Below are 16022 nucleotides of genomic sequence, written 5' to 3'. Positions count from 1 at the left end.
AATTTTTGAGGTAAGGGAAGCTTATTTAATTTAACTGGTTTGATGTGTGTTGTGTGAACGTTCGCTATTTGACTGCATGAGTATAATGCATGATGTTGCTGTGATTGAGTTGCATGAACGTTCGTTGTTTACATGAATGGAAATGAAATATGACTGAGTTTACGTATGATATATGAAATATATGAGATTTTGATGATATGGATCGTATGAGGAATATGAAATGTACCATAACATGAACGAATGGAACTATGAAAGTTTATGATGAGAAATGAACTGGAATATAAATGGATTTGAAAATGAACTTCCCATGATACTGTACGTTCGTTACTGAACGGTCATCGACCGTTCGGTTTTCTTGGTGAACATAATGGAAACGGGATTCTGTCATCCGGATAGAATCGTAGTTGAGGACGAGCGTCCTCGTATTAAAATACTATGCTTGAGCATTCGGCAAGCACTGTTGTATCTAGTATTCTTTGATAAACTCCATTCTTGTATATCTATATGTAATAGTATATTTTCCGTTCGTAAACACTACCTCGAAAGTCCCTTAGTATATTTATTAAACTCACTGATTACAGTTAAATGGTGCTCGGTCTTATACCAAGCGCTCGTACTGAGTAGCGTTCGGTCTCACACCTAGCGCTCGTACTGAGGAGTGCTCGGTCTTACACCTAGCGCTTGCTCCAAGTGGTGCTCGGTCTTATACTGAGCGCTCGTATTCATTTTTGTAAATTAGTCTTAATGATATAGCGTACGTCCAACTTCAGAAGGACTTTCCTTTACCACGTTCGGTCATTGACTGGAAGTGGATTTCAGTATGAGAACTATTCTAAATATGGTTCGTTAACGTCTTGAGGTGTCTGCATTCTATGGATTCGGCCTGGAGCCTTCACACTTAAATTATTCTCGAAATGTTGGTTTGAATTCACGAGAGTCAGTTCATTCAACTGATTCTCATGGTAAATAACGTTCGTCCAATGAAACAGGACATTACTCGGCTATTCCCGAACGTAATTGTAACTATGTCATTCGTACTCTGATCCGAACGAGCGTCTTTTTGGTTCAGTCTGCAGTTTTCGTCCTCAGTCTTAGTGTGGACAGAACGTTCGGTTTTTTATGGTCTTCCTATAAATGATGAAAATGAATATGGAATGATGAATAGTGAATGATGGAAAGTATATGAGATGGAATGAAAGTTATGAATGTTGAACGAGCGTTCCAGGTAGGAACGACTCAGGGATAAATGTTGGAATTTGTAAAGTATGACTGTGGGAAGTTAGTGCTGGCTGTTTGATCCTGATGTTCCGTGAGTACTCGTCCTCAAGTAGAGGGGGTACGTCATGCGTGGGAACGGCAGGAGGTCCTCGTCCTTAGGGGTACTTTGGACGGAACGGACTAACCTCGGGTGGCAGCTGATGAGGATGCCAGTTACTACACCACCCAGGTGCGCGAACGCCTGTAACTACGCAGAATTCATACAGTCCGGACGGTCAGTCGAGTATTGAGTTTTATGTAATGCGTGCGTTGAAATGTACATGTGTGATGAACTATTTACGTGATTTATATGTTGATGCATGAGTTAAATTACATAAGCTTACACTGCGTTTTTCCTTGTGTTGTCTCGTTTTGTACGTTCGTCCTGTCGTTGCAATGATCATCAGTGTGGATGTGAGCAGAAGGAGACGAGCGACTGGAAGATGTGCTGGATGAAGAGACTTTGGTCGAAGTTGAAGTGAAGACCGAGCAGTGAGACGCTCGGCTGGTAGTGTAGTTGTTGGATTGAGTGGTCGTTCGACCACCTCATGCTTTCATTTTAAGTTACGTTCGACCGTTCGGCATTTTCATGTGTAAATCGTTCGGTCAGTTTCAACTTGTGTTCGGCTTTAATTTTATAACTCTATTGTGAGGACGTTCGTCCTTGAGCGTTCGTTCTTTAGTTGAAAAACTGTACTGGATTATTATAAATTGTGATTTTTCAATTATATGGTTTATTACTGTATTTTTGGGATGTCACATTAGTGGTATCAGAGCAGTTTTGTTCTTGCAAGGACTCTGTAGGTTGTGAGTACACCATGCTTGTTTTGCTGTGTGCTCGACGTTCGTTTATTGAGTATTTTAAGCTCTTTGAACTTAACTGACGATCGTTTTCTCTACTTCTCAGAGAACTAATGGCACCAAGACGTCCTCCCCCTCCACCTGTCAAACGTGATGTGCCTGATAACACAAGGTTGTTGGAATCAGTGATCGAAAGGCTCCAACAGCAGAACACGGTTTTGATGCAGCAGAACGCGGCTGCTTTACAGAGTTTGGAAGACGCTCGCGCAAATTCTGAAGCGACCCAAAGGCAACTGATGGAGATCATTGCGACCACTAGGGGTACGCCCGAAGCATCTGCTTCAAACGCTACTCATCAGGCCGAGTGGAGTTTGGAGAATTTTCTGCAGCATCGTTCGGCCAAGTTTGATGGGAAGTGCTTTCCTGACGAGGCAGACCAGTGGCTCGGTGACATGGAGCAGATCTACAATGCCAAGAGATGTCCGGACGACAACAGGTTGGCGTTCACTGAGTATCTACTGACTGGAGAGGCCAGTCACTGGTGGTCGAGCGTTAAGATGATACTGACGGACGCTCAAAGTCCCATTTCCTGGGAAGTCTTCAGGGACAAGTTTTATGAGGAGTACTTCTCAGATAGCGTGCGTTTCGGTAAGGAAGTGGAGTTTCTTCAGTTGGTGCAAGGTGGTATGTCCGTTTCTGAGTACACCAACAAGTTCAAGCATCTGGTTCGTTTCAATACTATGGCTACCAGTGAAGTATGGCAGTGTAGGAAGTCGAAAATGGGCTGAGGAGTAATCTGAAAGTGCTGATATCCAGCCTTTCTATTAGGTCGTTTCCTGCAATGGTTGAGAGGGCCAAAGTGTTGGAAAGGAATGTGGCCGAAGCAGAGCGACAGAAGAAGCAGCAGCAAGCAACTAGGGGGCCGAGACCTAATCTGAATCGGGGCAGGATTCCGTACGCTCGTCCAGCACAGCCATCAAATTCAAATGGGTCTCAAACTTGGTTGTTGCCGGACAGTCTGGACAGTATGGAACAGTCAAGTGTTTTCAATGTGGAGGACCACACTACCGATCGTCGTGTCCTTAGTTGTTAGGAGTAAAGCCCTGCACTCGTTGTGGGAGGAACGGACATCTAGAGCGCGAGTGTAATATGGGCGGACGAGCGGCAATGAGGCCGCCAAATGCTGGGAGAATGCAACAAGGTCGGGGTGGACGAGCGCAAGCTGTTGGTCGAGTCTATGCAATAACGGGCGCTGAAGCTGCCAGTTCAGGTACGCTCGTCACCAGTACCTGCTTATTATTTGGAATGCCCTGTTGTGTGTTGTATGATTCGGGGGCAACACACTCCTTCATTTCAAAGGCGTGCGTTGAGAAATTGGGTATAACCGAACGCGAGATGCAGTTCGACTTGGTAGTGTCAACCCCAGCGGCTGGTGAGGTTAGGACGTCTACAGTGTGCGTTAAATGTCCTATTGAGGTTGAGGGGCGTAGTTATAAAGTAAATCTCATCTGTTTACCCTTAAAGGATTTAGAAGTAATCCTAGGAATGGATTGGCTGGCTGCCAATCACATTCTCATAGACTGTGGTGCGAAGCAATTGGTGTTTCCGGATGAATATGAAGTAGAGCTATCTGTGACGCTCGGTCAGCTAAAAGAGGACATCGTGGATGGCGCCAGTTGTTTTCTGATCATGACGCATTCGGACGAACGGTTTGAGGGATCAAGTTATGAACGATCGTCCAGTAAGCTGAATGGAGGACGATCGGTCGTGGACGACTTCCCGGACGTATTTCCAGATGAAGTACCTGGACTACCTCCTCCGCGCGAGGTGGAATTTACGATCGACTTAGTGTCGACCGCTGGACCCATCTCTATTGCACCCTATCGGATGTCGCCAGCAGAGTTAGTGGAACTCAAAGAGCAGATTGAAGAGTTAATGGATAAGCAGTTCATTAGACCGAGCGCATCACCTTGGGGAGCGCCTGTACTCTTAGTGAAAAAGAAGGATGGAAGCTCTCGTCTTTGCATTGATTACAGGCAGCTGAACAAGCTAACTATCAAGAATAAGTATCCATTACCTCGGATTGACGACCTACTGGATCAACTACATGGCGCGACCATATTTTCAAAGATTGACTTACAGTCGGGATACCATCAAATTCGGGTGAAGGAAGGAGACATCCAGAAGACAGCCTTCCGGTCTCGTTACGGACACTACGAGTATGTAGTAATGTCGTTCGGTGTAACGAATGCACCGGCAATATTTATGGACTACATGAACCGCATATTTCGACCGTTACTGGACAAGTTTGTGGTCATCTTCATTGATGACATCCTTATCTACTCCAAGAGCTATGAAGAGCATGAGGATCACTTGAGGGTCGTACTAGGTGTGTTGAGGGAGAAGAAGTTGTACGCCAAGTTATCCAAATGTGAGTTTTGGATGAAGGAAGTGCAATTCTTGGGGCACGTGGTTTCAGCTGAAGGGATCTCAGTAGATCTGGCCAAAGTACGAGCGGTACTGGAATGGGAGAGCCCACGCTCGGTAACTGAGGTTCGCAGCTTTGTGGGACTCGCGGGTTACTATAGACGGTTCATTGAAGGATTTTCCAAGATAGTGGCTCCGCTGACTCAGTTAACCAGAAAGGATCAACCGTTCGCTTGGACCGATCGGTGTGAAGCGAGTTTCCAAGAATTGAAGGAGAATTTAACGAGCGCCCCAGTATTGGTCATTCCTGACACGGCCAAACCGTTCGTAGTATATTGTGACGCTTCTCATCAGGGTTTGGGTTGTGTGCTCATGCAAGAGAAGCGGGCGGTCGCGTACGCTTCTCGGCAACTGAAGGTTCACGAGAAGAATTATCCAACGCACGACCTGGAATTAGCAGCGGTCGTCTTCGCGTTGAAGATTTGGAGGCACTATTTGTATGGATCGACATTCCAAGTGTTCAGTGATCACAAGAGTCTCAAATACCTTTTTGATCAAAAGGAGTTGAATATGAGACATAGACGATGGCTGGAGTTTTTGAAGGACTATGACTTCGAACTACTCTACCATCTGGGAAAAGCGAACGTTGTAGCGGACGCTTTAAGCAGAAAGGTAGTTCACGTCTCCTCCATGATGGTCCGAGAGTTAAGTTTGGTGGAAAGTTTTAGGGATCTAAGGCTGCAGTTCGACCTAGAAACGAACGGTATCAGATGTTGCAACCTTAAGATATCCAGTGTTCTTGTGGACCGAATCCGAGAGAAGCAATCAACAGATGAAGAGCTGGTGAAGATCTTGAGCACGCTTGGTACAGACCAAGCTAAGCATTTCAACACTGGAACGGACGGTCTCTTACGCTACATGGATAGGACGTGCGTTCCAAATGATGCCGAGCTGAAGAGAATTATTCTGGAGGAAGGACATCACAGTCGTCGTAGCATACACCCTAGTATGACTAAGATGTATCAAGACCTCAGGAAGTCGTTCTGGTGGCCAGGAATGAAGAATGATGTCGCTCGTTTTGTGGCATCATGCTTAACGTGTCAACGAGCCAAGGCTGAACATCAGAGGCCAGGCGGTCTACTTCAGCAATTGGAGATTCCGGAATGGAAGTGGGACGGCATTGTGATGGACTTCGTGACTCACTTACCTCGAACGGTCAGGAATCACGATTCCATATGGGTAATAGTGGATCGGCTGACGAAGAGCGCTCACTTCCTAGCGGTCAACCTGAAGATGTCTATGACGAATCTGGCTAAGCTTTACATCAAAGAAATCGTTCGTCTACATGGAGTTCCGTCCAGTATCGTTTCAGACCGAGACACAAGGTTTACCTCTCGGTTTTGGCGATCGTTACAAAGCGAACTAGGTAGCAAACTCCAAATGAGTTCGGCTTATCATCCTCAGACGGACGGTCAGTCCGAGAGAACCATCCAGACGCTTGAAGACTTACTAAGGACGTGCGTCCTAGATCACATGGGTGTGTGGGATGAAGTCTTACCTTTGGTGGAGTTCACCTACAACAACAGCTTTCAAGCCAACATAGGAATGGCTCCTTTTGAAGCCCTATACGGGAGAAAGTGCCGAACGCCCTTATGTTGGTTTCAGGAAGGGGAAAAGGTATTAACTGGACCCGAGCTTATTCAGCAGACGACCGAGAAAGTGAAATTGATCCAAGAAAGGTTAAAGACGTCCAAGAGTAGACAAAAGTCCTACGCTGACAAAAGAAGAAGGTCGTTGGAGTTCAATGCAGGAGATCACGTCTTCCTTAGACTACATCCGACCACTGGTGTAGGGAGAGCCGTTCGACCCAAGAAGTTATCCCCCAAGTTCGTCGGACCTTACCAAATCTTGAGGAAGATCGGACCAGTCGCGTACGAGTTGTCCTTACCGCCTCAACTATCTAATCTTCATCCAGTCTTCCACGTTTCTCAACTTCGGAAGTACATAGCCGATCCTTCACACGTATTGGAGTTAGAAGACGTTCGTCTTCGTCAAGACCGAACGCTAGAAATGCAACCTGTACGTGTGGAAGATAGCCGCACCAAATATTACAAGAGAAAAGCAATCCGATTGGTGAAAGTCGTCTGGGACGAGAAGACGGGCGACTCTACATGGGAAGTGGAGGATGCCATGAAAGATTTGTATCCCCATCTGTTCGAGCCTTAGTCTGAATTTTCGAGGACGAAAACTTTTGTAGTTGGGCGGAATGTCAGGCCTCGGAAATGACGAGCGTCAGTGGAGTCCACGTGGCGAGCGCAGAGCGAGCCACCTCAGCAGCGCACATGGCGACCACAGCGCCTGGCGCTCCACTAACGGACGCCAGCTGTCGCACGTGGAGGTGAGTCAGAAACCGGTAGTGGAGACGGTAGTGGGAAACACGTGTCTGCCTGTGAGTGGACGTGCGTTCGGCGGGAGTGGGAAACAAAACTGAGATTTCTGAACTTATTCCCCATTCTCTCTCTGCACCCATCCCCCTGTAACGTATCTGAAGAGAGCCTTTCTCTCCTCATTCTCTCTATATTTCCTAAGCCTTCTCTCTAAGAAAACACCCATTTCATCTCCTCCATCAGTATTCCAGCACCGTTGAAGGACGCACGGCTTCAAGAGCTTCCAGAGGAACCGTTCGGTTCGTGAAACTGGGCTGGTAAGTCCTTCTCTGCTCTCTGTAGTCTGTTTTCGATGCATACAACTCAGTTCTAAGAACGCTCGGTCAATTTTTGAGGTAAGGGAAGCTTATTTAATTTAACTGGTTTGATGTGTGTTGTGTGAACGTTCGTTATTTGACTGCATGAGTATAATGCATGATGTTGCTGTGATTGAGTTGCATGAACGTTCGTTGTTTACATGAGTGGAAATGAAATATGACTGAGTTTACGTATGATATATGAAATATATGAGATTTTGATGATATGGATCGTATGAGGAATATGAAATGTACCATAACATGAACGAATGGAACTATGAAAGTTTATGATGAGAAATGAACTGGAATATAAATGGATTTGAAAATGAACTTCCCATGATACTGTACGTTCGTTACTGAACGGTCATCGACCGTTCGGTTTTCTTGGTGAACATAATGGAAACGGGATTCTATCATCCGGATAGAATCATAGTTGAGGACGAGCGTCCTCGTATTAAAATACTATGCTTGAGCGTTCGGCCAAGCACTGTTGTATCTGGTATTCTTTGATAAACTCCATTCTTGTATATCTATATGTAATAGTATATTTTTCGTTCGTAAACACTACCTCGAAAGTCCCTTAGTATATTTATTAAACTCATTGATTACAGTTAAATGGTGCTCGGTCTTATACCAAGTGCTCGTACTGAGTAGCGTTCGGTCTTATACCAAGCGCTCGTACTGAGTAGCATTCGGTCTCACACCTAGCGCTCGTACTGAGGAGTGCTCGGTCTTACACCTAGCGCTCGCTCTAAGTGGTGCTCGGTCTTATACTAAGCGCTCGTATTCATTTTTATAAATTAGTCTTAATGATATAGCGTACGTCCAACTTCAGAAGGACTTTCCTTTACCACGTTCGGTCATTGACTGGAAGTGGATTTCAGTATGAGAACTATTCTAAATATGGTTCGTTAACGTCTTGAGGTGTCTGCATTCTATGGATTCGGCCTGGAGCCTTCACACTTAAATTATTCTCGAAATGTTGGTTTGAATTCACGAGAGTCAGTTCATTCAACTGATTCTCATGGTAAATAACGTTCGTCCAATGAAACAGGACATTACTCGGCTATTCCCGAACGTAATTGTAACTCTGTCATTCGTACTCTGATCCGAACGAGCGTCTTTTTGGTTCAGTCTGCAGTGTTCGTCCTCGGTCTTAGTGAGGATAGAACGTTCGGTTTTTGATGGTCTTCCTATAAATGATGAAAATGAATATGGAATGATGAATAGTGAATGATGGAAAGTATATGAGATGGAATGAAAGTTATGAATGTTGAACGAGCGTTCCAGGTAGGAACGACTCAGGGATAAATGTTGGAATTTGTAAAGTATGAGTGTGGGAAGTTAGTGTTGGCTGTTTGATCCTGATGTTCCGTGAGTACTCGTCCTCAAGTAGAGGGGGTACGTCATGCGTGGGAACGACAGGAGGTCCTCGTCCTTAGGAGTACTTTGGACGGAACGGACTAACCTCGGGTGGCAGCTGATGAGGATGCCAGTTACTACACCACCCGGGTGCGCGAACGCCTGTAACTACGCAGAATTCATACAGTCCGGACGGTCAGTCGAGTATTGAGTTTTATGTAATGCGTGCGTTGAAATGTACATGTGTGATGAACTGTTTACGTGATTTATATGTTGATGCATGAGTTAAATTACATAAGCTTACCCTGCGTTTTTCCTTGTGTTGTCTCGTTTTGTACGTTCGTCCTGTCGTTGCAATGATCATCCGTGTGGATGTGAGCAGAGGGAGACGAGCGACTGGAAGATGTGCTGGATGAAGAGACTTTGGTCGAAGTTGAAGTGAAGACCGAGCAGTGAGACGCTCGGCTAGTAGTGTAGTTGTTGGATTGAGTGGTCGTTCGACCACCTCATGCTTTCATTTTAAGTTACGTTCGACCGTTCGGCATTTTCATGTGTAAACCGTTCGGTCAGTTTCAACTTGTGTTCGGCTTTAATTTTATAACTCTATTGTGAGGACGTTCGTCCTTGCGCGTTCGTTCTTTAGTTGAAAAACTGTACTGGATTATTATAAATTGTGATTTTTCAATTATATGGTTTATTACTGTATTTTTGGGATGTCACACTAAGTCTTCATTCCTTCCCGACAACGTGGTATGACAAACACCTCTTTCTCTCTTACTCGATCAATCGTTTTATTTTCACTCACCAAAAGAGTTAGGGTTTTCTTTCAATACTCTCACGTTTGTAGTGAGTATCTCCCCTTCCGTTTCTCTTTTGCCTTTTGTTTTTCCTAAAGCTTATTTAAATATCTCTATCAAAAAAAACCCTTTTTATTTTCTATTATCACTTAATTTATTTATTTAATTATTTGCCTAAAACATAAGGCCAAGCCCTTATTTCTGTATGCAACGTACCAGAATAAACCAAGGAATTCTCGCTCTGTTTAGTGAAAAAAGAAAATATATGAATTACGTTTCTCTCTCCTCTCTTATACTTAAGAAAACCAAAAATAATAATAATACTACTAAGCAAATCTTAACAACCAAACCTTACCCTATACGTGATTTCCATCCACATTTAAAGCCTTTACTCTCACTTCCCAAATACAATAGAAAGAAAAACAACCAAACTCAAATAATAAAAAATTGCCTGGGCCCACCTCTTTTAATGCATATATATATATAAATCTATATTATACTAATATATATAAACATAAATCTAACTTTCTTTTATTTATATATATATATATATATATATATATATATATATATATATTAATATAATATATAAACTTGTTCTTTCACGGTAAAAAGTTTAAACTAAAATAACTAATTTTACTAATTAAATTTTCATATTACTCTTAAATACTTTTATTTCCCAATTTCATGCCATAAATAATTATTTAATATTATAAATCACTAGTACAATCAGGGAAAATGGCACCGGTTATTTTTGTCTATAGGCAGCGGTTTCTGAACCGAGGCATATTCAGGCGAGGTAAAAAGTCTAATACTTTTGGTCTCGGTTCTAAACCGAGGCATAAAAAGAGAGGATTTGGCCTCGATTCAGCCATAACCGAAGCAGTAAAGTTTTTGGTTTTTTTAATTTTTTTTTTCGTAGGACTTTATGCCTCGGTTCCCTTTAACTGAGGCAGTAAGTCCCAGTCTACTGCCTCGGTTCAGGCTACAACCGAGGCAGTAGACTCTTTTTTTTTGTTCTCATCCGCAACACATTCTGCTTCGGGTTTGACCATAACCGAGGCCGTAAGTGGTCTTTCGACTTCGGTTTTGACCTGAACCGAGGCATATAAGTACGTTTTTTTTTAAAATGATTTCTGTTTTTGCAACATTCCCAACCACAAAAACAGACCTGCATATATTTTTATAACCAGAACAGTCCAGAATAATGCAGAAACGTATATTTTAAATTAAAATTATATTAAAACATAAATATATTGAATGGAATCATAAATCAACTTCTTAGAAACATAAATCAATCCAATGTAATCATAAATCAAGTTTCAAGCATAAATCAATGCAATGTACATGTTAAACTTATAATAATGTAGAAAAACATAAAACAACTTAGAAACATAAACTTAGAACTTACTATATCCTAATATCTACTACATACTATTATATAAATGAATTACATATTTAGCAAGTGTTTTCCTCACAAGTTGAATTGACTTCTCTGGAATTAGAGCAGTCCTATTAAATCTCTGCATAAAACACAATGATTTCAATTAGTGTATATGAAATCCAAATATAGAGAAAATAAAATTCAAACCTAAATATTACCGTTTCCCATCCAGTGGTGTAATGTGCACGAATGATGGTCATCATCCAAAACATAACGTAGTAACCACATTCATATGACCCCATTTTGTCTATTACACTACAATATATCATCATAATTATAAAATGTTAAGTAACATCATTTGAATGGAACCAAATGTAACAAAGTATGGACTAAAATATCAAACCTTAAGGGCAACCCATGCAAGCTTTTTAGCTGTAGTAGTAGATCTCCCAGATAACATCATATGTGTTGCAAAGGAACTATTAAAAAAAAATCCTTTAGCATACATTTATATAACAAAAAATTCCACACATTGAGATTCTTACCAATCTACTACATGTCTAAGAGGGCTGGGAGGAGACTTCTGCAATGAACAAAACCAGACAGCAGTGTTCTCCGGTATGGAGATCACAAGTAGCTGCCAATGACACCTGAAATTGGTAATAACTTATGAATCATATACCAAAATTAATAAATGAATGTGTTGAAGTTAACAAACTTCACTTACCCATGTATATAAGGGAGAAAATATATCTCCTTCCCCATTCCAAAGCAGGTGGTGATGTATGTCTGGATATCATCAAATTTATTTCTTTCATGAGTCATAGAGGGGTCAATGAACCCATATACATCGTTGAACCCCTTCTTGTTACTAACATCAAACATATACCTAAAAATGAAGAAATAATCTGATATAAGTAAGTTGATAAAATAGAATTATATATAAAAGTTTTCATAAACTTACATCATCCACAGCTGAATAAGTGTAATATTAATTTCTTCTCTACCCGACGCAAGCTCCCTAACATCTTGATGATGCAAGTACAATGGGATCTGAGCTTCTCTTCCAAATGTAGTAGAATCCCAGTGTACATTCATCGGCACATCTGAAATGATTTTAGCAAGCTCGTCTAACGCACCAAGAGGGTCATCCTCAGATAAATGAGTCTTCTTCGGTGGAGGACTTCCCTCTTGACCTATCTGCTGTTAAAGGCAAAAATGGTTATGTTATAACATCAATTAGAAGTAAATATTAAAATTGAAAAGTATATAGTACAAGTGTTTACCGGGGGATTAGATACATCACCAACCAAATGTCTAGGCCAGGCGACAAAGGACTTAAATGCTTCTTCCACAGTGAAGAACTCATCTGTAGGCACAGGAAGAACGGCATCCGCTATGACAACTTCATCCACCGTGACCTCATCTTCTGCAAGCTGTACACCATGCACTACAGTGGTTGTCTCATAAACTGTACCACGAGCCACTAGCATGGTCCCAGTATCAGAGAGAATATATAACTGACATGGACGAGTGTCATCCATGTCGTCCCCTAGGGCACCGGCAGCTGAGCAACTTCCTTTACCGCTTCTACCTATCAAATTAAATGTTAGGTTATGCAAAAAGTAAATTAGTAACCAAAAATAAATAAGTTTACCTGTAGGGGGCACAACATGTTTCGCTACAGGAGATGGCGGAGGACGATTGCCATAATCCTCATAATGCTGCTGGAACTGGCGCGCAACCATTTTAGCAACTTCATCATACAACTCTGCGCGAACCTTCTTTGTGATGTCCTGCATCATCTCTTTTTTTATGTCCTCCTTCATCTTTTCGTAAGAATATGAACGCGAGGAAGACCCAAAAAACTGTCGTATGCCTATGCCAGTCCCAGCACCACGCACCCGTCCTGGGTGCTCAGGTCGTCCAATAGCTATGGCAAGAATATCTTGACGACCTTCTTGTGTGAATTGACCTTGGGAGCTCTGCTCAACCAAGGAGTCCTGTCACATAACAAAAGTTCAAAATCATTTGAAAGATCTATGTAACATATATAACAAAATTAATATGTACAGATTGAAGAAATGACATCTTACAATTCTTTCAGATATTTCTCTTGCAGACTCGGAAGTGTAGGAGCCCGATGGTCTTATACGGGCTAACTTCCACTTGTCGTGCCGAGATGGTGGTGAAGGAGGAGGAGGAGGGTCACCACCCTCAAAAAGTGGAAGTCTACTATCTGACTTCTGCTTCATTATTTTTTCTTCCAGCTTCCTATATCCACCACGAGACAGTAGGTGTGGATTTTTATTCTGAGCGCTTATTCCCTATGCTTTTGACCTTTTTTCCTGTGACAAAATGAAACAATTGTCATGGTAGAGAATTATGAATGATGAATTGAATGATTTTACTACACTTACCTGCCACGCCTTGGATGAACGAAGCTCTACAAACTGACGCCATGTTTCTTCATCAATTGCTGAATATTTGGAACATGAATTTTCATTACTTTGTGGTCCAAATATATATCTAGACGTCAATTTTGTCTTAAACCCTCGAAATCTTTCTGCAATTGCAGATAAACACTTATTCCTTAAGCTCTCGACGTTTGGCATATCAAATGTTATCTACAACAAAGAAAGTAATAACCTTATATCAATACAGATTTATCAATATAATGAATATAGAATTTGGAGCAATATTGCTTAACGTACCAATAGATCTTGCCATATAAGATTCCGATCAGCCTTAGAAACATGGTCAAAGGATGGAGTAAGTATAGAGATACGATCACGTGCTAGTACTCCAAGGTAAGACCTAAATACATATGCATTTGGGCCAGATGCAACTCCAGTGACCACGTCAATAATGACAGGTGTCCTCTCACCTGCATTTCTTCTAAGTATAAGCTGTCGTAACCTCGTTGCTCCTCTCGTCCGTCTAGAAATGGTGAGGACTTCATCGCCTGACGAATGAGGTGACTCAGCCATATATCTGTCAAGATAAATAAGATGAAATATTTATAAAGCACTTATAAAATAACCTATATTATTTAACAAAAGCCATAAATATTTACACAAACATGAAATTCATACATAATCATATGGATTGGTCATATATATTCCCTCATTGTGATCTTCTCGTATTGCTTGTATATCATCAATTAGAGGGTCGTCATCCAAATTTATTGTCGTTTTAAATGGATGGCTGTCAGCGATATGAAGATTACTTAGATTCTCTTCTTTATGTTCAATTTGCCTTTTTCCTTGGAGAGCAACATACCAATTGTCAGACGCAGGATCTTTGACATAAAAAACCTGACTTGCTTGATATGCCATGATGAACGGTTCATCTCTATAACCAACCTTTCGAAAATCAACAAGTGTCATACCAGATTCATCTATTTTGACACCACTCTTATTGTCTACCCACTTACATTTGAAGAGTGCAATGGAAAACTTAGTGTAATCAACTTCAAATATCTCTTTAATTCTACCATAGGATCTCATGGATCCAACTATAGGATTTTGATCTTTGGATGTGGAAAACTGTAGCGACTCAGCTTCTAGACTGACGCCACTATTTTGTACTATGCTTTTATCATCCAAAGTCTTTGTATATAATGTGCAATTATTAATTTCGTAGCCTGTACAACATACAACATCAAACTTCAAGCCATTTGCTAACCACAACAAAGTCTCAGAGGACCGTGATTCTTTCAAAACTTCAGATTTGAACCAGGACAAGAATGTTCTGTTATGCTCCATCAACTGCCATTTCTCTGATTATCGTGGATAGTTGTCCTTTACAACAGCTTTGTGTGCTTCCAAAAATGGGATCACTTCATCTGTGTTGTTTAATATGTACAGATGTGCTTGCATCAATTCTTCACGACTTTTCGTCACCACATTCACACCTCGGATGCTTTTACTTGTAGAATATCTACTCAACCATGATGTCCGAGGGACTCCTATCGGATTTGCTTTAGTCATATACTCAAAGCAAAACTCAATACTTTCTTCAGCAATATATCTTTCAATCATTGAACCTTCTGGATGATATTGATTTTTGACGTACCCTTTCAAAATCTTCATATAACACTCAATAGGGTACATCCATCTTAAGTATACTGGTCCACACAACTTTATTTCTCTGACCAAATGAACAAGTAAATGCACCATGATGTCAAAAAAGGATGGAGGGAAAAACATTTCTAGTTGACATAAGATGATGATAATTTCGCTTTGAAGTTCATCTAACTTTGTAGGATCGATGACTTTACTACAAATTGACGAGAAAAATGAGCACAATCGAGTTATGGTCAGCCTAACCTTTTTGGGCAAAATTCCACGAATTGCCACTGGTAACAACTGTTGCATTAAGACGTGGCAATCGTGAGACTTCAGTCCAACAAGCTTTAAGTCCTGCATTGACACTAAGCTCTTGATATTTGAAGAGTATCCTTGTGGTACCTTGATACTCTTTAAACAAAGACAAAAACTTATTTTCTCTTGTTTTGACATTGTGTAACATGCAGGGGGCAAATAAGTACGTTTACCAATCTCTCTTGGTGCCAACTCTTCTCGGATCTTCATGTCAACCAAATCCAAACGCGCATTCACTCCATCTTTTGTTTTTCCCTGGATGTTTAGTAGTGTACCAATCAAGTTATCACAAACATTTTTCTCAACATGCATGACATCTATGCAATGTCTAACAACTAACTTTGACCAATATGGAAGATCAAAGAATATTGATTTCTTCTTCCAAGAGGTCGTTACAGAAGACTTCTTCGATGTTTTCCCAAATATATGATGTACTTTATTAACTTTCTCAGCAACTTCAAGTCTAGTAAGTGGAATGGGTGCATTGTCTTTCTCTTGTTCTCCATTGAATGCTTTCTTTAACCTTCGATATGGATGATTAGATTGTAAAAATCGCCGATGACGCATATACATTGTCTTCCTTCCGTGTTTTAATTGTTGAGCTGCAGTGTTTTCTTCACATATAGGACATGCTTTATGACCTTTCACACTATACCCCGACAAATTACCGTAAGTTGGGAAGTCATTAATGGTGCAAAATAACATGGCATGCATCATGAAAGTTTCTGAAGCAAAGGCATCAAATATTTCAACCCCATCAACCCATAACAACTTCAAGTCTTCAACTAGTGGCCTTAGATAAACATCGATGTCATTTCCAGGCTGCTTTGGACCAGATATCAACATTGACAACATCATGTACTTTC

The 16022-nt window shown here is 41.3% G+C and overlaps 1 protein-coding gene across 1 annotated transcript; it reads left to right on the top strand.

The window, feature by feature from the left end:
* Positions 1-2171: 2171 nt before the first annotated feature.
* Positions 2172-2846, top strand: LOC108339300 (uncharacterized). Its single transcript, XM_017576438.1, has one exon. It carries the CDS (start codon positions 2172-2174, stop codon positions 2844-2846), a length of 675 nt encoding a protein of 224 aa, XP_017431927.1.
* Positions 2847-16022: the final 13176 nt, after the last annotated feature.

Source organism: Vigna angularis, chromosome 5, assembly GCF_016808095.1.
Source record: "Vigna angularis cultivar LongXiaoDou No.4 chromosome 5, ASM1680809v1, whole genome shotgun sequence".
Classification (NCBI taxonomy): Eukaryota; Viridiplantae; Streptophyta; class Magnoliopsida; order Fabales; family Fabaceae; genus Vigna; species Vigna angularis.
This window is presented reverse-complemented; position numbering and strand designations above follow the sequence as displayed.